The 21,186-nt window shown below is 35.3% G+C and overlaps 2 protein-coding genes and 1 non-coding gene across 5 annotated transcripts; 1 reads left to right on the top strand and 2 right to left on the bottom strand.

The window, feature by feature from the left end:
* The first annotated feature begins 1,110 nt into the window (after window positions 1-1,110).
* LOC107916135 (uncharacterized) lies at window positions 1,111-6,924 on the top strand. Of its 2 annotated transcripts, none has more exons than XM_016845292.2 (9): window positions 1,111-1,601; window positions 1,743-2,135; window positions 2,259-2,315; window positions 3,034-5,489; window positions 5,574-5,843; window positions 5,921-6,001; window positions 6,161-6,272; window positions 6,361-6,427; window positions 6,586-6,924. In XM_016845292.2, exons 1-9 carry the CDS (start codon window positions 1,484-1,486, stop codon window positions 6,677-6,679), a joined length of 3,648 nt encoding a protein of 1,215 aa, XP_016700781.2. In that variant the 5' UTR covers window positions 1,111-1,483; the 3' UTR covers window positions 6,680-6,924. The 2 variants fall into 2 exon arrangements, with proteins under 2 accessions (XP_016700781.2, XP_016700782.2); XM_016845293.2 differs by having other exon boundaries at window positions 1,461-1,601; window positions 1,823-2,135.
* LOC107916136 (uncharacterized) lies at window positions 6,755-10,439 on the bottom strand. Of its 2 annotated transcripts, none has more exons than XM_016845294.2 (9): window positions 9,959-10,439; window positions 9,393-9,772; window positions 9,153-9,273; window positions 8,444-8,777; window positions 8,129-8,201; window positions 7,848-7,938; window positions 7,691-7,770; window positions 7,393-7,536; window positions 6,755-7,299 (listed from the first exon to the last, which is right to left on the bottom strand). In XM_016845294.2, exons 2-8 carry the CDS (start codon window positions 9,522-9,524, stop codon window positions 7,402-7,404), a joined length of 966 nt encoding a protein of 321 aa, XP_016700783.1. In that variant the 5' UTR covers window positions 9,525-9,772; window positions 9,959-10,439; the 3' UTR covers window positions 6,755-7,299; window positions 7,393-7,401. The 2 variants fall into 2 exon arrangements, with proteins under 2 accessions (XP_016700783.1, XP_040958350.1); XM_041102416.1 differs by having other exon boundaries at window positions 7,383-7,536; window positions 9,959-10,325.
* A 9,742-nt stretch (window positions 10,440-20,181) lies between these two features.
* Window positions 20,182-20,288, bottom strand: LOC121222753 (small nucleolar RNA R71). Its single transcript, XR_005920124.1, has one exon. It is a non-coding gene; the product is annotated as a small nucleolar RNA R71 (small nucleolar RNA).
* Between the last annotated feature and the right edge of the window lie 898 nt (window positions 20,289-21,186).

Below are 21,186 nucleotides of genomic sequence, written 5' to 3'. Positions count from 1 at the left end.
GTTGTTGGGATATTGAATAGAGCCGTTGGAGATGAAAATACTAGTGCATTAATGTCACCTACAAAAACAAGTATCGATACCAATAGCATTTAATGCCTAATTTAGTGACCGTTGGAACCATCAATATCGATACGTAGAAAATTCTATCGATACCTAATATGAGTTATCGATACCGTATCAATACTTGAGAAATCCTTTGGAAGTTAGAATGTCAATTTCATATTGATATTGAAAAATATATCGATAAAAGTATACCATTATCGATACCTAACAAGAGGTATCAATACCAGATTGATACTTGGTAAACATTTTGAAAAGTAGAATGCCATTTTCGTATTGATACCGAAAAATGTATCGATAAATTTGTGAAGTTATTGATACTCATTTAAATTTATCGATACTTAGTATCAATACTTTTTGAAATTTGACTTCAAAAATAGTTTCTAAGTATGAGTTAACAAATTTTCTTTTAAATATAATTTGAAATGGAATTCCTGTCAAGTTATATTTAAAATGATTTTTATTCAAAACATAATATTTATTATATCAAAATAACTTGCCAAATGATTCGATTTTTTTTATGTTATATGTATGAGTAATATTTTTTGAAAGGCAGGATGCATTTCATTAAGTGTATATATATTTACTTAATTTATAGAAGGGGCATTGAACAAATTGCACACCTTTTGCAAATTATTACATTGCTTTGGTTTAAGTTGCCCCACCATTATCAATTGTATTCCATTTTAACTTTTTTTTAAAATTATTATTTTCTCTTATTTGTAAAAAAAATATTTCATAAATAATTTTAAAAAATTTACACGTGTCTCTTTTTTTTAAATATGTGTTGATTCTCGGAATGTCCCTTTCTTATTTTTTCTTGGGTCCTTTTTGTGTTTTTTTAGTTATATCTTCTTTTTTACTGTGTGTTCTTTCAGCTTACTTCTATATTTCGCTAATTGGACAATTAATATATTATTCATTATTTTAAAAGTTCTTAACAAAAAGACAATTTAAGCCTGAATCATACTACTAGACCAAATGCTTTAACTAATAACCTTTCACTAAGAGGTTTTATAATAGTGTATTAATGACAAGATAAGAGAAGACAAGCAACATTAATTTGTCGTTCACTCTCCAACTATCAACCCTAAACGTAAAAATAATTTTTTTCCAACAGTCTCAATCTCAGTGTATTTTCCTTCCTCAATTTTCCCTCCAAAAATTCTGCCCCTCTTTCTTTCTCTCTCATTCCCTCATCTTTTGAAACCCTAATCCTCTCTCTCTCTCTCTGCTTCCTCCCTCTCCTTTGTTTGTTCTTATTTCCACTCTACCAATACTTACTTGTTAGCCTTAGCAGTTAGCCCCCAATTTTCTTTTTTACACTGTCTCCTTTTTCTTTATTTATCTGTAAAAAGTCTTCGCTTTTTAGGTATTTAACCTAGATTTGTAATCGCTGATGAGTTTGGAAGTGAAATAAAAAATGGGCCCTCTTGGAAGCGACAATGGCGATATTAAACCCTCTGAAATGAACCCAAGCTCGGATTTTTCATATTCCGATACTCAGCCCTTCGAATTTGATTCTCAATATTCATTTTTGGGTATGTTTCCTTCCATCTTTGATGTTTATATCTTTTCTCGACTCTTTCTAATATAGTGTTAGCTATTTGTTCTTTTAAATTATTTAAATTATGTGAAAAACTGATTATTTATATTTAAACATGTGTTTGAAAAAAAAATAGGTGATAAAGCTGATAACGAGGATAGTGATGAATTAGACTATCTACAAAGTACAGTTCCTTTTGACGATTATAATGTTCAGGTCGAGGATGGATTGGAGACCCAGGCTCTCAATCTTGGGGGGGAAACTCAAGTGTTGAACTTCGATGGTGAAACACAGGTTTTGGATGATTTAGATTGCTTTGAGAATATGGAGACTCAATTGTTGGATGAATTCAATGATGCAATTGCTGCGGATAGTGACAGTGAAGGAATGGAAGGGACTGAGATATTAGACCAAGGTGATGAGGTCTCAAATGATGAGATAGTAACAGGAGACTGCGGCCAATTCTTGGTCCAGAAGAAGGAATCTTTGGAGCAACATAATGCTTCTACCAATGAACAAATGAATTCAGGTATTTTTTTTCTTAACCTTTTAGAAAATATTGAAGTCTTGGCTAGAAATACATATATGTTTTGCTAGCTAGGAAGTTGTCACTGATGTCTGAATTGAAGTTAAAATATTGTGTGTACTTCAGGGATCCATGGTTCTACAACAACACCGGATGTCAGAGCTGTGCCGGAATCAAAATCCAGTATGTCTTCTATAGCATCTGCATGATTAAAAATGCATGAACATTGTCAAGGTTTTCTAAGCATTTCTCGATAGAACATTGGCTTTGTTTGAACCAATTAGGTCATTGTCCAGGCTACTGTGGTGATACTTATTGCTGACAATTAGATGAAGCAGTCTGATTAGCTTTTGAATAACCTTTTTGTTTCTCCTTATGCTCATGCTGCATTTATTGTCGTAAAATCTATCTGAGACTAAGCTATCTTCATGAACCTATACACATTTGCTGCAGGGAAAATTTGTATAGTACATTGAGGAAATTAATGCGATAGATAGTATATCTCATCAACATTTTGACATTATTCCTTTTTTATCTAGAATAACTTTGATGATGAGCTACTACTTTTTGACTTATGGTAGTTTCTCCTTTTTTTGGGTAAACAGGAAAGGAAAAATCTTACATCAACATAAATTACATTTATAAGTCCTCTCATACATGACCCCTAGTGCATCCCTCATTAGAATATTCCGCATCCCATGGTTGGGGGGCATGGAGGGTTGAACATTTGTAACCCTGGCGGTTCATCTTTTGAAAGCATTCTCTTAAAATATTTACTTTTTTAAGTAATTGGAATTTGGAAGCATGGGCATCCCATCTTCAAACATTAAAAGATGGTGGAAGATTATTTTTGGCCAATTGGTCTTTCCATCTCTCTGTTAACATTAGTTATTTTCTGTAGGATCTGTAAGGTTTACTTCAGTTCGTGCAGCAGCCTTGCGTGCCTCTGGTCTTGCCGCTCGTAAAGCAGCATTACGGGGAATGAATGGCAAGTCTTGTTTCATCCAGACTGATTGTCAGTTTTCAGACCAGTGCACAATTAAAAGTGATGGTTCAAATCCTAATGTTGTGGAGAAGATCAATCCGGCGCAACATCTGGTTAATTGTGAAGAGAACTCAATTGGTTTAAGGCATGGAACCAATTGTAGGGTTGGTTGTTCAACTGTGAGAAAACTTTTTGCCGAAAGGTCTTCTTGCAGAAGTGAAAATGCGGATGCAAGAGATGACGTGCTTCAGTTTCCTGCAAGTGATGGTCAGTTAGCAGGTTTAAGCTATATTGACTCTGAAGAACCTGGGGAGTTATCACAATCTAATGCACTTAATTTTGTGGAAAGGTTTGTAAATGATAAGATGACAGAGCTTGATGATCAAGTTGATCTAGGAAAGAGTACTGGGAGAAAATCACTTATTTCATGTGCGATAATAGGGCCACAAAGTTTGGCCAAGAAAACAGTTGAAAGGACGGCTGTTGAAACACAGATTTTTGATTGGGATGATGCTTTGGAGGATGAAGGAGGGGGTGATATTTATTGTAGAAGGAAGGAAGAATTCTATGGTGATGGAAGCCATGCACAGAAAAATTCTAACCATGCCCATAAGCCTAAAGGAGGTAAACTCAATGAATCTTGCAATGTAGACCAACCAAATTCCCACGATAAAGAGATAGTTGATTCTGATTCAAAATCATTGTTGTGCAAGTCAAGCGATAATGGCAAGCCAGTGGGAGAAGGTCAACTGGATTTTAGGAAGAATTTTTTGAATGAGTTTGATGAACAGTGTAACTCAGATTCCTCTAGAGGACAATTGGAAGCTGCTGCTGCTGAACTAAATGTAGGTTTCGACACTCAGATGGCTGCTGAAGCTATGGAAGCATTATTTTATGGGGACGTGGCTACTGACGTGAATGGTAATCAAGGTTTCCCAGGCATATCAAAGGGTTCCTCAAAAGTTTTGTGTAGAGGAAAATGCAGGAAGAGAATTTCTTCTAGAGAATGCATATTGAGAAATGGTGTTTATTGTTATGGTGCTGCTCCAGTTACTAGGCAATCCAAGAGAACTCGAGAGTCTTCGGTTCTGCCGAATATAAGTTCAAAAAATGTCCGGAAGGAGTGTGATACTGATCTACTTCTACCGAAAACAAAGAAAGCAAAATCAAATAATGATAAGAACCAAAACAATGGTGGCATTAATATGACCAAGATGCCCTCAAAGAGTATCAAGAAAAGAAAGGCAGGTGGAGCTTTGACGAGGAGTCAACTTCATGGCACTGGAAGTTCAACTATGAGCAGCTCAATTAAGAAACGGCATCTTGAGGAGGTTTGTACTGTTACACCCATTGCTCATCGGACGAGGCAATCCTTGGTCATGAATGCACAAATAGCTGAGGCTTCAGCCAGTGATTGTAGAAAAGGTAAAAAACTTGAAAAAGAGGTTGGTTTACTTCAAGAGAATAGAACCAGGAGTATAGATGTTACAGATGTTGAGTTATCTTTAGCGTCAAATGCCGAAGAGCAATTTTCTAAATTGCATTCTAACCAATCTGGGGAGCATGGAAATGTTGAATCATGTAATGATGACCAATTGCATTTGGGGTTGATTGCTGGGAATAATGGCAATCATGGATCGAGCTATCCCAAACATAGATCTTCCCGCAAAATGTCTGTTCATGTTGGTGAATCTGATAACTTGGAAGCACCGTCTGGAAAGTCTGTTCAGCTAGATAATGAACCATCAATTCCCGTGGTAAAAAAGTCCAGAAGAAACAATAGGAGCACTTGCATTCGTTCTACCACTGTGAGGATAACACGATCATCCAGGAATACTTGTCCTGTTCTGCATTTTCCAGACCAGAATTCAGAAGGAAAATTGTCTCGTCAAAGTTCAGATAAACAAGGTTCAAAGGACAATGCGGTTAATTGCAATTCTACCAAGATGAATAGGAGGATGATATCTACAAGCATAACTGGACCTGAAGCAGCAAAGGAAATCCAGCACTCTGGAGGAAACCATGTTGCAGTTTCTTCACCAATTGCAGAAAACTTAGCTGTGAATGTTGCTACCGATAAGTCACCAGAAGAGAAATCAAGATCTCTCGGTTCTCTATGCTCTACACCAGTTAACTGTCCAACACCTATAAATGCAGCATCACCTGTTTGTATGGGTGAGGAATATTTTAAACAATCCTGCAAGAAGAACTTGTCAAAATCTTTGCTTATCAAAGAACTCCGAAGTTTAAACCCAATCGACCCGGAACCTATTTCTCCTTCAAAAGATATGAGGAAGAGAAGGGATTTGGCTGATATTAGAGTCTTGTTCAGCAACCACCTCGATGAAGATATAATTAAACAGCAGAAAAAGGTACTAGTTATTTCTGATATCGATATCTCTTTAATGATATATGAGCTCGCCTAACTAAATCTTATGCCTTGATTCTGTCACCAGATCTTGGCCCGCCTAGGCATCTCTGAGGCATCATCTATTTTAGCTGCAACACACTTTGTAACAGATAAATTTGTGCGTACTAGGAATATGTTGGAAGCAATTGCTTCGGGCAAGCCAGTTGTCACACATTTATGGCTTGAAAGCGTTGGACAGGTTAACATTCACATTGATGAAGAAGCTTATATATTGAGGGACATCAAAAAGGAGAAAGAGTTTGGGTTTTGCATGCCAGCTTCTTTAGCACGTGCATGCAGGCGACCTTTATTACAGGTAAAAGTTTTTTAGGTTTACCTGTTGCATTGGTCGCATATTCTATCAAGATCTTTACTATAGTGAAAGTTATGCAGGGCCGAAGAGTTTTAATCACCCCAAATACAAAGCCAAATAAAGAAACAATTGTGCATTTGGTTGCAGTGCTCCATGGTCAGGTATGCAGCTGTTTCATGGACCGTTCCTTCAGGGTGGCATGTGAAAACGATTGATTAATTCCAAACCCTTGGTGCTTTTACTTAATACTTTTTGATGCTTCTGGTCCTACTAAAATACTGACCCCTTTCTATCCTGATTTTGAACGACACGGTTTCCAGGCCTTAGAGAGAATTGGTAGGTCTGCTATGAAGGATGACAAAGTCCTGGATGATTTGTTGATTCTATCATGTGAAGAAGATTATGCAATTTGTGTTCCTTTTCTTGAAAAAGGTTATAAATTTGTTCTTATGTTAAACTCTTCATGTTTTACGGAATTTGGTTTTCATCAGAACTTTTTGCCCTTTTTATATGCTTTCAGGGGCAGCAGTTTACAGTTCTGAGCTACTACTGAATGGAATAGTTACTCAAAAGCTGGATTATGAGAGGTTGGCACTATACCACTCTTTTACCAGTAACCTTTTGTGTTATTTTCTTGTCCATGAATATCGGAATTGTGTCTGCGGTGAATGGTTTGAAATGGTTGAGCTGATGAGTGCTTTTCGTTTGTTGCTCCTAACACAGTTACATTTATATCTACTGGCAGGCATCGTCTCTTTGCAGATCATGTTAGAAAAACACGCTCCACCATATGGCTAAGAAAGGATAATAAGTTCCTACCTGTGACAAAGCATAAATGAAGTTTTTGGCTTTATTTTTTATTTTCAACTTCCTAAGAATTTTCTTCCCCTTTTTTAATGTTATGTTTTTTTTCCCTTAGGGACATAATCTTTGTTAGATTTAGGATTTTAGAACCCAGTGATCAGTATATATCATAGGATTAGTGTAGCTGTATATTGTAGTATAATCATGAAACAGTATTATGAGTGGTTTGTACTATAATCATGACATATCGCTCTCTTTTACTAGTACCCTTTTGCTATGACGATCATGTGTGTTGGTGTGTGTTATTTTCCATTTAAGTTTGGCATAATGTGTATTTGTGATATGTTGAATTTTTCTTCATGAAAGTTGTTGATCTATATACTTGATCAAAGACTCGCCAAGGTGTACATTAGAACTTTGTAATGTTATCAAAATGAGAAAAAAAATAATAATATGGATTGCTTTTGAACTGAACACGAGCTCAAGGTTTAATTCAGACTAGAATTTGAATCCTAATATCTACAACCTTTAATTCGATTCCGATGCAACTTCTTCCTCTTCCAAAACTTCAGCATAATGTTGTATAAAAAAAATGGAAAGGATTGTCCAGTATTTAGCCTCTAATTGCCCTTCTTCCTTGGCAAATAGCATCATCCTATGAAGATAAGATAGGGGTTTCAGCTTCAAATATATATATACACCAAGGCTTCATTAAATAAGCATAAAATGCAGGAATACCTCATCTTACCAGATCCAATCATACTGGGTTAGGATTTTCTGTAATCCGAACTCGCATATCGAAATAGTAGATATACAATGCATTGACTGCCATAGCTATCCCAAAACTAAACGTTCCGGAAAGCAGTATTGCAACAATAGGCTTCAGATGGAGCTGCAAACACATACACACACAAACAAAAAAAAAAAACGTCTAGATGCATTCACTGGTATATACTTCAGTACAAAGCCTTCAGTGAATTTCTATTGATGCCATTAATGAGAACTGATTGCAAAAAGAAACTAAGATGATTTCAATTATTGCTCACCAGGGAATATGATACATAGAAAATTATTGCAACGAGTGTAAACTCAAAAGCTGCATATGTCCATATATACTGCTTGATTGCTGCAATCCGAAACGAGCAGACCTTAAAAACAATCACAACTCAAGACAGAACCGTAATTTATGAGACTCGGACATACCTAAGATGACAGCCAAGATAGATGCTAAAAGGGCTAGGGTAAGCGCAAATGGTGCTGCAATCACAATTGCTTGAGCCTTCAAGTTAAGAATCTGCGAAAATGGCAAGGCATAATATCGACATTGTCAACCCGATGAGGATGATGGTGGAACATAAAATGCTATTGTTTCTTCATTTTATTTCGGGACAAGTCAAACTACTGTTTTATTTAGACCATCTACATGTTTGTTTACGAACTAGATCGAGCGGTTAATGGAACTTTGATAGGCTTGGGTAACATACCAGTAGCTGCTCGAGGAAGAAGAAATAGCATACTGAGCTAATTAACACGAGCAACACGAAATCCTGCCAGGCACTGCATATTTCAGGTAAGTTCTCTAATTAGAAAAAAGGCTAATTCTTGAGAAACAATTAGGAATGCGAAATAGTTATTAGTGTTGTATATTTTACTCGCTCAGCACTAGGCTTAGTATCAGTGCCACTAAGCAAAGAATACTAAAACGAAAGAGAACAATACTTGAGAAATAAAACAAAGATTCATTACTTGAGAAACAAGAATTTGGTGCTAAATAACCTGATTAATAGCTGATATGTTACCTCGCGGATTCGGATGGTGAGTTCTGTGAATTAACATTCTGTCTACTGCCCCTTCGAGCACGTCTATTACCCCTTAGAGAATTAGGAGGCAACCGCAGTAAAGTTACAGGTAAATTCCGCACTTCCTGCATGCATACCTCGCAGTTTTTGTTTCCTTTAGTGCTAAACCACTTAACAGCACATGACTCGTGCACGAGTTGAAGGGCGCCTTTGCAGCTGCATTCCATTTTGAGTGTATTTCCTTCTTCACATACATCCATACAGATTCGGCACAAAGCTTCCTCTTCTGGAATCTCCTCATCATTGCTTTCTAGAGGAACCACTTTACTTTTATCTGCATCGCCATAGGAACACGGAAATCAACCTCGGAACCAACAATAAATCAAGTCAAACATCGAAAATCCTGTGTTGTAAGTCCGGAACAGTTTGCATGATCAAATGTGCTAGAATAGTAGCGCAAAGTTTCCAATAATTTAATTACCATCTCCATTTGCTAAAAGATGACCTATGGCAGCCATGTTACCGAGGATCGACTATGAATATCAGATATTGGTACATGCTCCTTTTCTAAAATTTTCCACATACTTAGAGGGTCCTTGGAGAGTTGTATTCCCATATACATGTCCAGATATATATTGGAAAAGGGCATTTCAAGAAAAAATGAAGAGTTGGAGTAACATAGCAAGTAAGGCAAGTGTGTGATATGTACCATCACCATTATCTGCAGGGACATTCTTTTTATGGGTATCGAAAGAAGCCGATCGTACTATAACAACACTTCGTCCGGGCACCGACAGGGACCGTGACACCACAGCATCCTTTCCTCCTTTCTGCATATAAATTACAAGTACCCAAGGGCCTCATAAAGTGAAAACACATAATTATGGAAATTACGGGATTTCCCCATTGTTCAAAGTTCATAAAATAGTTGGAACCAAATGATACATACATCTGATTTATTCTGTTCCTCGGACAATTTTTCAGAAGAAGGCACGTCCACGGATGGAAACAAATTTGAGTCAGGTTTAGCGGGCAGAGACGAACATCTTTTCCAAAAAATAGGGGAAGGCAAACGAGCCATTTAGGACATTCGGGATTTGTCTTGCTGTCTGGCATGAGGAGCAAGCTTCTCTCGCCATCACATATTACACTAATACCTATTTTCTTGAAGCATAAGCCATGCAACAAGCATCCTGATGATGAACCACTTTTACCGGAAAGTAAACCCTTTCCACTACGGCTACCAAATCCTATCGATCTAGGGGGTGTTCCGAGTGAAAGATCAGATTGCCTACCGCTTACTTCGGGATTCAGAAAAGGAAAATTTGCCTGCATTTCATGATAGGATTTTATGTAACTTCGAGTAAATTATCCACTAATCTACCGCGGAAAGATTCAACACTATAACAAAGCATATGACACCCATGATCTACAAACCTGGAATCTTTTTTATTTTCCTGGATAAATGATGAAATCAGATTAATATCAACAACTCCTAAATTACACAAGTCTTACCTTGAAGAGGCCTCGATTTCGATCTAGAGACGAACAATATAAACAAATGAGGGATGACTATTGCCTTGTGTCACAAACATTTTTCCTTGTTAAAAAAAGGTGTCCTTTTCCCTACTCCTATTCATTCCAATATTCAGAACAATCCTTCATTTTTTATTACTATATGGAACAGAGAAAAAGAAAAAAGAAACAAAGGGAAAAAGATAGAAAAAGAAAGCATCTAACAATATGCATATGTATTTCAAAATGTTGCCATTTATGAAATTGTATCATCCAAATTACCCCAAAAAATAGGGGGAAAAATGATATTCCCAATATATATATTGTTACAAAGGAATCCGTAGCCGAAAAGTTTGCTGATGCTGAAATCCGAACCTTAAATTTACTTGATATAAACCTCGTTAAGAGTGGATGCATTGACTATCTAAGCTAAGCATCGGGTTTAGTATTGCAAATTTCATAATATGCTGCATTCATCTACGCACAAAAAAAAAAAAGCAGCCAAAATGAACAGAAAAATACTGCAAGTTATTTCCAATTTACCTTAATAATTATTAGAATATAAAACCATTAAATTGAATTCTAAAAAATAGAAACTCATCCCCCCACTTAGAAAATGATTATAGCTATATAAAAAAATGATGGATTAAGTGTCAAATTAGATAAAATTTATGTATAAAATTAATTAAAATAAATATTAAAAATATGTTGATTAAGCGCATTATAAAATCCCCCACTTAGCCAATGTTTACCCCCAAGCATTTCATGCATTTGTCAATTCAAGCATACCATAATCGTTCAAGTCAATTCAATCACTATAATCTTCAATCCAATCAGGCAAATAGACATTAGTAAAATTTCCATCCTACAACTGTCTCCCTCAAGCTAACACGTTGATTCACAATTCAATTAAGCTAAAATCATCAAGTATTATCATAATTAGACTCCATAATATCAATTCATGTTAAATTACCAAGACACCAAACTTAACAAAAATTCGCAACCATAAACAAAAAATTGTCTCATTTCTAGAGTTCAGTTTTTTTTTGAAAAATTAAATAGTGTGTCTAGAGTGTCACTAAATCTTTTTACATTAAGAAGTATGACAACTGTCATGGGCCAAAGTGCAAAGAACTGACCCGACTTAAAAAATTGATGGAGAAGCCTGTTTATTTGAAGCCTGGGTGGCCTAATGAAGCAGATATGAAAAATTAAGCTATATTGGTAAATAGGGAAACTAATTTTAGAAGATTGAGGAGAATAATATCTGATAACATTAGATTTGATTTGATTGTGTAAATCTTGTAAATCCCTTAATTGTAGGGATAAGCTTTATCTCATCTATCGATGTAAATGTAGCTAGACCATTAGATTTGGGGGAGCTCAACTATAAATAGAGAGCCTCCCCTTTAGTTGTAAATCGTCCATTGTATTCCATTATTTAGTAGAGAATAATAAATTGAGAGTATTTACTCAAACACATCTCGTGCATTATTTTTCTGTCGCTATTCTGTTCTTTTGAGCATTCTTTTGGCTTGTGTTGCTTTTATTATATAAATTGGTACATTAGAGGAATTCTGTGAGGATCCTCACTTTATGGGAGTTAGGCTGACTTAGGCACATTTGAAATGAAAGAATTGCCTAAGACTGCATGGATTGCGAGACTAAAGTTCTAACCCCGTGATAGTTGGTATTAGAGCTTAGGTTGCGAAGGCACCGTTCAAGATGTCGAAAATTTTTTTCGATCAGAATAAGTCAAGGAAGACCCACGGATGGGCCAAAAAACCAATCCTATTGAAGGATATGCTGTTGGCTATAGAGGGACGAGTGATCAATCTCGAAGAGCCTATGAGGGACATGAGTGAGACGCTAAAGGTAGTTGTTGATGCACCGATGAATTTGATTCAATGGAGGATAAACTCAGAGAGTTTATGTTAGAGTCTCACGAGACCAATGCGGAAAAGGTGAAAGGGCGCTGAATTCCATTAGAAATAAGCTGACGGAGAGGAATGATGCTTTTGAGGGTATTGTGTTGGCTTTAAAAGAGGAAACAATGGCCATGACGAGGGCTTTGAACACAAGAATAGAGGAACTCGAGGGAGAGCTTGCTTTGTGTCGAGCAGTCGTGGATAGAGGAGTGTCGAGTACAATATTCAATCGTAATGTAGATGTTCCAAAGCCAAAAGAGTTTGCGGGGACATGGTCCCCATGTAATGTGGACAATTTCTTGTGGAGAATGGAGCAATACTTTCATACCGAAGGCATCACGGATGATGCTATTAAGGTAAATACTGCTACCATTTTTTTAATAATTTTGTGCTTTTATTGTGGTGGAGTAGGTCCACAAAAAAAAAGACATGTGAGATTGAGACCTGGGAAGAGTTCCGACATGAATTGAAATGATAATTTTATCCGAAATATGCCGATGAGTAAACTTAACAAAAGTTGCAATAACTTACATAACGAGGCACAGTTGGGGAGTATATTTGAAAGTTCAGGGAACTCATACTCCAAATTTCAGATGTGAATGAGAACGAGGCGTTTCTTGCCTTCAAGAATGGGTTAATGCTGTGGGTCAGACAAGAATTGGAAAGTGGAGGTGTCCAAGAGCTGTCGAAAGCCATGATGGTAGCAGAGTCCATAGTCAAGTTGGGTCTAGAGAAAGATAAGCTTGAGTCTTTCAAGTCTGAAGAAGATAATGACAATAGCAATAACAATGGTGGTAATGAGAAACCATGAGTTGGGAAGAGGAAACCTAACAACCTGAAGGAAAAGAGGGACAAGATAAAATGCTTCCTTTGTATCTGTTCACATATGTTAAAAAAATGTTTAAAGAGATCCATGCTTTCTAAAAATGAAAAGCCAGAAGGTAAGGCCGAGAGACTTGGTTCGACCACAAGGGGTGTCAAAGCCAACATGGCCAAATAGAGTAAGAAGAAGCTAGTTGAGTGTTTTTTGTGTAGTGGACCGTATAGGTTACAGAATTGTTCGAAGAAGTCTGTTATTGAAAGGGACGATGGGTCAAATAAGGCACCCATGAGACTTGGTTCGATCGAGGGAAGAGTCAAAGCCAAGAGGGCAAAGAGGAATAAGAAGAAGCGAGTGAAATTCTTCTTGTGTCGTGGTCTGCATTAGTTGTGGAATTGTCCATATCCGTGGTCAAGGGAAAGGTAGCAACGAAGCTTCTTGAGTCGTCGGAGGGGCTTTCACCCAAGGAAGAGGTGAGTTGTGCATCAAACTTATGGGAAAGAGTAGTGATGCAAACATTGAAGCTAGGACCAGTGAGACTCAACTCAGGGAAAGCGACGGAGCTTGCTGAGTCATTGGAAAGGCTTCCACCCAAGGAAGAGGTGAGTTGTGCATCAAACTTAGAGGAAAAATTAGTGATGCAAACTTTGAAGCTAGGATCAATGAGGCTAATTTCTATTGAGTCATTGGAGGAGTTACCACTTATGGGAAAGGTGGGTTGTGCATCAAACTTTGGGAAAGGGGTGATGCAAACTGGATAGTCGAGTCGAGTAAATGCAACGAACGAGGTGAATCTCGAACACTATGATAGTGTTTTACATTTTGACTTACCATTGGCTTGACAAGAATACAAGGACCCTTTCAAATTTCTGAAGCGAGAAAGCTAAGGGGCTATGGGCATGCCGAAGCCTGCTTGTGTAGATCAAAAGGGTTTGGATTGAGGCAAGTCAGAATTGGGGCTAGTGAAAGCGAGGGCTTTTTGCCAACGAGTCTACCTTGGTAAATAGGGAAACTAGTATTAGAAGATTGAGAAGAATAATATCTGATAATATTAGATTAGATTTGATTGTGTAAATCTTGTGAATTCCTTAATTGTAGGGATATGATTCATCTAGTCCGTCGATTAAATGCAGCTAGACTGTTGGATTTGGGGGAGCTCAATTATAAATAAGAGCCTCCCCTTAGTTGAAAATCGTCTATTGTATTCCATTCTTTAGTAGAGAATAATAAATTGAGAGCATTTACTCAAACACCTCTCGTGCATTATTTTTCTATGGCTATTCTGTTCTTTTGAGTATTTTTTGGCTTGTGTTGCTTCTGCTATATAAATTGATGTCTTGGAGGAATTCTATGAGGATCCTCACTTTGTGGGAGTTAGGCTGACTTAGGCACATTTGAAACCAAGGAATCGCCTAAGGCCGTACGAATTGTGAGACTAAATTTCTAGCCCCGTGACACAAGCACCCTATTACTGCTACTCAATTCGTCACATCTTTAGATGACTACTAGCTCTACTCATAATTTTTAAGATCAATAGAGTTAGTAAATAGCTTAGAACATCATTTGACCTTTTGACGTGAAGACAGATGACAACCAAAGAATTTGACTCAAATTATTTAATCGGTCATAATTTTAAGACTTTATTCATAATCTAATTAGTTAGCAGAGTATTTATTGGACAAATTATTTTCCAATTTTTTCTTCTTTTTTTTTCAAAATTTCAAAAATTTTTCGAACACAAGATAAGACAAAAGTTTATTTACAAAAAAAAAAAAATTCAAATAAGGTGTCTTAACCAATTTAGCACAAAATTAACAGCATGAAGCACTCAATTTTGCACACAATTTTATCTCAAATATTTAAGCGAATCTAAATATTTTCTTGTCAGAATCAAATTATAGAATCAAAATTTTTCTAGTGTCTAGATACTTCAATAGACTAACGAAGTAGTTTTCGAACTTACCTGAAAGAAAATAGCATGCAAAAAGGGAAACAAAACCCATGCTTTAAGACCAAGCAAACAACTATCACAATTCAACCACTGACAATTAAAAATGCTAAAATTACGAATCAATTCAAACTCTCCTGTAACAATATATTTTTTCGTGGTATTAGAAATAATGATTTCAAGACCACAATTTCGACGAACGAGCCCGTAAATATTATTATTTAATATGTACGAGTAGTGATATAGTGAATTTTGATATGATAGACTTTGCTAATTGAACAGTTAGTTAAAGTACAAGTGGTTTTGGAAAATGAGGTATCGAAACATCATTTCTGTAAACTGAGGTCATAATTATTATTGAATATTTATAAAGTTATTATATAGGTGAATTGAAGTTTGGTCTGAAAATTTTAGTGTTTTGATAACTAATTAATGTATAATGATTGAATCGTAAAAGTGATAAAAGTTAATCGCTATAGATTTTTATTAGTTATAAGGGCTTAAATAGTAATTATTCAAGGCTTTAAATGAAAAATTATCCATTTTAAAGATTATTGGACGGTTTGTGGATGAAGCATTTTATTAATTTTAAAGTTTGCCTTAATTAAATTAATATAAATTAAATAATAAAATAATATAAGTGATAAAAAGAAAGGAAAAATGCCATCATCTTTTTTTTTTCACCAAATTCAACTGAAAACAAGAAAAAGAAACAAGAGAAGCATTGTTGAAGCTTCCATGTTTGGCCCTCTTGCATGATAAGCCAATTTGAGTTCGTTTTTCATAAGTTTTATACTTTTGAGATTGTTGTAGTTTAATTTAGCTAGCCCAGGTACTGAATCAGAAAACTATTAAAGTTTTAAAATGTTTCCATTGATTTTTTTGATTTTTTTGCTATTAAATAGCTTGGTTATAAGCTTAGATTTGATTATGGACTAAATTGTAAAGTAAATTTTGTTAGTTTTGAACTTAGGGACTAAAATAAAAATATTTTGAAATTGACAAGAAATTTCTATAATTTTTAAATTTAGTGGGTTGTGCAGGAATGAAATTGAAATTAGATTGAAAAATGAAGCTTAAAATTTAAAGATATAACTATTTCGATTTTAAGGACTAAATTGAATAAAATGTGAAACTTTAGGGAACTTTTGTAAAATGAGATAGAATTGATATATTGTTGTAATAAGCTGTTAAAAGATGTGTAAAATTGATAAATTGAAATGAATTATTATAGATTGGGATATGGATCAATCGGATGATAATCGAGAAATAGTAGAAATTACATATTAGTCTTCAACTTCTCGTTGGTTGCTGTTTTCCAGGTAAGTTCATATAGAACTTACTGTATTCTATTCTTATGTTTTAATTGTGTGTTTATACTTAAGAATTTTAAATATATACAAGTGTAATTGTTATTAGTACGACATCTATTAGATTAATTTGTAAAATAAGAAATTTAAACGATAGTAGTGAATAGATGAGTAGAAATGACATATCAAAGTTGTGATATGATTTAATGATGTGTATATGATGATAAATCACTGTAAGTGTATGTGAATTTTTATTGGAAATATGAAAAGCGAGTATACAACTATAAAGATTAAAAATGGATTGAATACGAGGAATAATGTCCGTGTGAACTTAGTGAATAACTAAGACACATATGACATGTCAATAGGGTTTATACAATTTTGAGTGCTGGTTTTGGATGTTTTATCGATGGCTAAGGTCTTGCATTTGTTGCGGATTCTTCATATCTCGTGTGAACAACAGCATGTAAAGTTACCATCCCAACCCACAGCTCGTGTGAGTAGGCCCATTCTCACAGCTTGTGTGAACAATCTTATTCCGTGTGTTTGAAGTAAATTTACTATTGTTCTTCAAGCAATAAACAAGTTGTGAAAGTGAATTGGTATAAAGGTTCAAATATGTATTAAATGTTGTATATGAGTTGCGTATGATATTTATGTTCAATTCTTGAGTATATTAATTGTCAGGCAAATTTGTGTGATTTTATTTGAATTAATATTTGTTTATGTTATATTGTATGTTTATAACTTGTAATTAAATAATTATGACCTAATGAATTGATCGTGAAGGACTCATTTGTGAAATGTTATATGGTTGTTGAAAAAGATGGTTCATGGGAATATATATGGATATGTTACATGATTATGAGAATGTCAAGGGATAAGAATGGATTAAATTATTATGTTGCCAAACGATCATGTTTTAATTTGATATGAATAAGAACTTGAGTATATGTGTTAATAAATTGAGTATAAATTGGATACAATATGTTTTGCTATAACAAATCGTTGCATAGATATATGTGAATTACATTGGTAGTTCTTAACATATAAGTAAACTAACTTATTGGTTGTTTTTGTCGAAATGTATACAAAAGTTCAAGGAAGATAAGGATGCCATATTAGTTACCGAATTGGTTTAATAGTTTAAGTTAGATTAAGATTAAGACATGTTGAGTTCATTTCATATTAGCTTACTAAGCATTTGTAATGCTTATCTTGTTTGCTTTTTTGTCCCTGTATAGGTTGTTTTATAGAATGCGTCGGTTGGATCAACCTGGAGCTCACACTATCTAGCGTCTAATTTGGTGGTCCTTTCATTTCCTTATACTTAGTTATGTGGCATGTATATAGGGTTGGAGTTGTACTTATGTTGTTTTAAGTGATTATAATTTTGGCCTAATGATGATATTGATTTCGGATGATTTGATAAGTTGTGCAAATGTTTGTGTAAATTTGGCATTACGACAAGCCATGTTTGAGACAAGTGAATGGCTAAGTTCTAATGTTCCGTAGGTTGATATAACATGATTGGATTGATAGGTTTGTTTGGCTTTAAATTTGGTGGTATAAGTTTTGGTATGTGGAAATGGTCTTGATCCATATGAATTGCTTGATTTTTAAGGTGTTTATAAAATATGTTTACAAGTAAGGTTAATGACAACTTGGTAAGTTATGAAATAAGAATATAAATGGTTGTTTGGTGTTCAAATGGTTGAAATGAATGGCATTTTGGTATGTGGATTGTAAAAGGTTCCTAGGTGCATGTTTGAGGTGATATAAATATGTAATTGGTATAAGTCTTGAGTGTGAATATGATACTAAACTTATGTATGGTTGGTTTTGGTAATATGACTATTTATAGGTGGTCATAACCTACTGTTTTGATTGCTTGTAGTGAATCTATATGGTCATAGTTTAAATTGGCATGAAAGGGGATTAATTATTTTATTTGAATCTTGTTGTGAAAGATGCCATTGAGGCATATTGGTTAGTTGTTTAAGGTAATGGTTTAGGTGTGTTTTGACATGTGTAGTACTAGATATTAGAATTGGTATAGGTTTTGACATGGTTGAAATGGTAACTTGTTTAAAAAGATACATTTTTGCTGCACATGGTTTGGCACACTGATAACTATTGAAAAGAGTTACAATTCATACTTTTAGACTTAATTAATTGCTTGTATTTAAGTAAAATTAGCTTCATTTTAGGTAATTGCATGATCATTTCTAGTCAATTAAGCAGTGCATCTAAGAACTTGAGATGGTGATTACTTTATTGCATCTTTACTTTTAATTGCTTATGGAAAGGTCTTGTTGTGGCTGAATGGTAGGTTTAAGGGAGAAGAATAGCAGAGCTTGGATGTTTGCCAAGGCATTATGAGAGGTTTCCATGGCAATGATGATGAAGAAAATGATAAACACCCAATCAACAAGGAGAGCACTTAGCATTTGGTCCCCTACATGCATGTGTAATGGGAAATATTCACCTCAAAATTAGGGAAAAGTAATTATTGGCTCACAACTTTTACCCTAGAGGACAGCCCAAGTATAAAAGGCGATTAAAAGGAGAGAGAAGAAAAAACGACAAATTTTTTGAGATTGGGCAGAGGTCTCATTTTGGCAAGAAAGGCAAGTTGAGCTGACTGTGAACTTTGGTAAAGACGAGCAACAAGACACTGAGTTGGGGGATTTGAATTTTGAAACCCATATTTCTTCCTCTACATTTTATTTCAATTATTCTGTTCTAAACTAATATTTTGGGATATTGATGATACTAAAACAACTTGAATTTGTGTAGCCGAACCATGAGCTAACCTAATACGATTGAGGTTTGCTTTGGATGATGTTTTAACTTCAACTAATGTTTATGGATTAATGTAGTTCATATTACTGCTTTACTTAATGGTTGTTTTTGTTTAAATGCTTAAGCAAGTGTTGATGAATGCTCAATAAGTCTTTGGTATCTTGATACCGACAGGATTAGGTTACCTGGACCGAAGTTGGGTAATATAAGTGAGTGTTGAATGAAATACTCATGTAAACTCTAGACATAGAGCCTTAACTTATATTATTTAGAGGGATGAGCTTTAGTAGTAGTTGTTAATCCCTAGCTATAGACATATAATGCCTTAGGGGTGAGTAACCCTAGGTCTTGCTTTCGTCAGAAGTAAACCACATTAGTACCCAAACGAATAGGAAGTTTGCCATAGTTTTTTCATGGCATTATTCACGGGTTAGAACAGATCCTTTAGTAATCTCAGTCTTAACAACTAATATTCTAACCTTGCTAAAGTCCCTAATACTCTTGTTTGATTTGTTGCAATGGTAATCTCTGCTAGTATCCTTCATTACTCTCACTTCTAATGTGTTAATCCCATTTTAATTTTATTAAACATCATTCGATACATTTATCTTTTTTTTCAATTATGATAACTTAGACAAAGTGCACTCATCCAATCATCGTGGGAACAATACTCCGTCATCACTTTATTACTTGATTCAATGTGTACACTTTCACAATTCACACATCATATTCACACGTGACATGTTTTTGGCACCGTTGCTGGGGATTGGCAATTGGTAACTTTAGTTTTTTTATTGCAATTTTTATAGTTTTAGTTGCTAATTCGTGATCTCAACAGATCTGTTAGTAGCTTTATGCATAGAAGCACTCTTGTTGAAAGACTCTATCCCTTATATTTAGAAATTGAAAGGACCTTGCTAAGAAGGAGAAGAGAACAAAGAGCAATGAATCAAGAGGGTAACAATCCACCTGCTATGAATGAGCAACTTAATTTGAGAGCTCTGAATGTTAATCCTCTTGTTGCTCAGATGTTTTATGATCGGGATAGACCAATTCTAGAGCATGTAGTGCCTATCTTAGACAACCTGAATCCTAGAATAGTCAGGCCACAAATTCAAGCTCCCCATTTTGATCTAAAACCTGTAATGTTTCAGATGCTTCAATCAATTGGTCAATTTGGTGGTTTACCAATTGATGATCCTAGATTGCACTTGAGACTTTTCTTGGTGGACTGTGATTCTTTCAGATAGCAAGGTATCCCTGAAGATTCCTTAAAACTCAAACTGTTTCCCTATTCTTTAAGAGATCATGCTAGAACATGACTCAACGCTTTACCATTTGGAACAATAAAATCATGGAATGATCTTTGTCAAAGATTTCTAATGTGATATAACCCACCCGATATGAATGCCAAACTGAGAAATGACATAACATCGTTCAAGCAACTAGGGGATGAAACATTGTATGAAGTATTGGAAAGATTCAAGGATTTGCTTAGGAAATGTCCTATGCATGGATTTCAACGTTGGACCCAAATGGAGAAGTTCTACAATGGTTTGAATGCACAAACATAGATGGTTGTTGATGCTTCAACTAATGGAACTTTGTTGGATAAGTCTTACAATGAAGCTTACGAGATTTTGGAGAGAATCGCCAATAATGATTATCAATACCTCATAAAAAGAGCTGGAACTGGTAGGAGAGTGGCTAGATCATTCGAACTTGATGGTATTATCTCGCTTATTGCTCAGGTATCTTCTTTAGTGAACATGATAAAGACTATGCAAAAGCCTAGTGAGGTGAAAGAGTTGAAAGTAGGTGGGTTATCTTGTGTTTATTGTGGTGAGGATCACATGTTTGAAAATTGTCCCTCGAACCCAACATGTGTCTACTATATGGGAAATTTCAATATGAATAACATTCTGTATTCCAACATGTATAACCTTGGTTGGAAACAACAACCAAATTTTGGGTGGAACAATCAAGGGGTTGGAAATTCTAACATGGCTATTAGACCCAATGCCATGAATGTTCCACCTTGTTTCAATCAGTCTATACCGCCTCAACAACGAGTCCAATAAGGATAGACATCATCTTCTTCCTCATCTATTGAGTCTCTACTGAAGGAGTATATGGACAAGAACGATGCTATGGTCCAGAGCCAAGTATCATCATTACAAGCTTTAGAGAATCAAGTAGAACAGATAGCTAATGCTTTGAACTCAAGAACATAAGGAACTTTGCCTAGTGATACCAAGAATGCAAACCACATGGGAAGGAACATTGTAGAGCAGTCACTCTTAGAAGTGACATACAACTAGATAGAGTTGTCAAGAATGTTGTTCCCGAATTAGCTAATCCAGAAACAATTACAAGCAAAACCCTTGAAGAACCTAAGAAGAGCACCACAACTGAGA

This window comes from Gossypium hirsutum, chromosome D10, assembly GCF_007990345.1.
Source record: "Gossypium hirsutum isolate 1008001.06 chromosome D10, Gossypium_hirsutum_v2.1, whole genome shotgun sequence".
NCBI lineage: Eukaryota > Viridiplantae > Streptophyta > Magnoliopsida > Malvales > Malvaceae > Gossypium > Gossypium hirsutum.
This window is presented reverse-complemented; position numbering and strand designations above follow the sequence as displayed.

What these genes read in the sequence shown, in the direction of transcription:
- LOC107916135 (XM_016845292.2), top strand. Translation starts at nt 1,484, where the DNA reads ATGGGCCCTCTTGGAAGCGACAATGGCGATATTAAACCCTCTGAAATG. An exon ending in TTGCAGTGCTCCATGGTCAG is followed by an intron (nt 6,002 to 6,160) that starts GTATGCAGCTGT and finishes CACGGTTTCCAG; the next exon opens with GCCTTAGAGAGAATTGGTAG. An exon ending in TGTTCCTTTTCTTGAAAAAG is followed by an intron (nt 6,273 to 6,360) that starts GTTATAAATTTG and finishes ATATGCTTTCAG; the next exon opens with GGGCAGCAGTTTACAGTTCT.
- LOC107916136 (XM_016845294.2), bottom strand. Translation starts at nt 9,524, where the DNA reads ATGGCTCGTTTGCCTTCCCCTATTTTTTGGAAAAGATGTTCGTCTCTG. An exon ending in CCCTGCAGATAATGGTGATG is followed by an intron (nt 8,778 to 9,152) that starts GTACATATCACA and finishes ATGGCGATGCAG; the next exon opens with ATAAAAGTAAAGTGGTTCCT. An exon ending in TCTATGTATCATATTCCCTG is followed by an intron (nt 7,537 to 7,690) that starts GTGAGCAATAAT and finishes ATGTGTTTGCAG; the next exon opens with CTCCATCTGAAGCCTATTGT.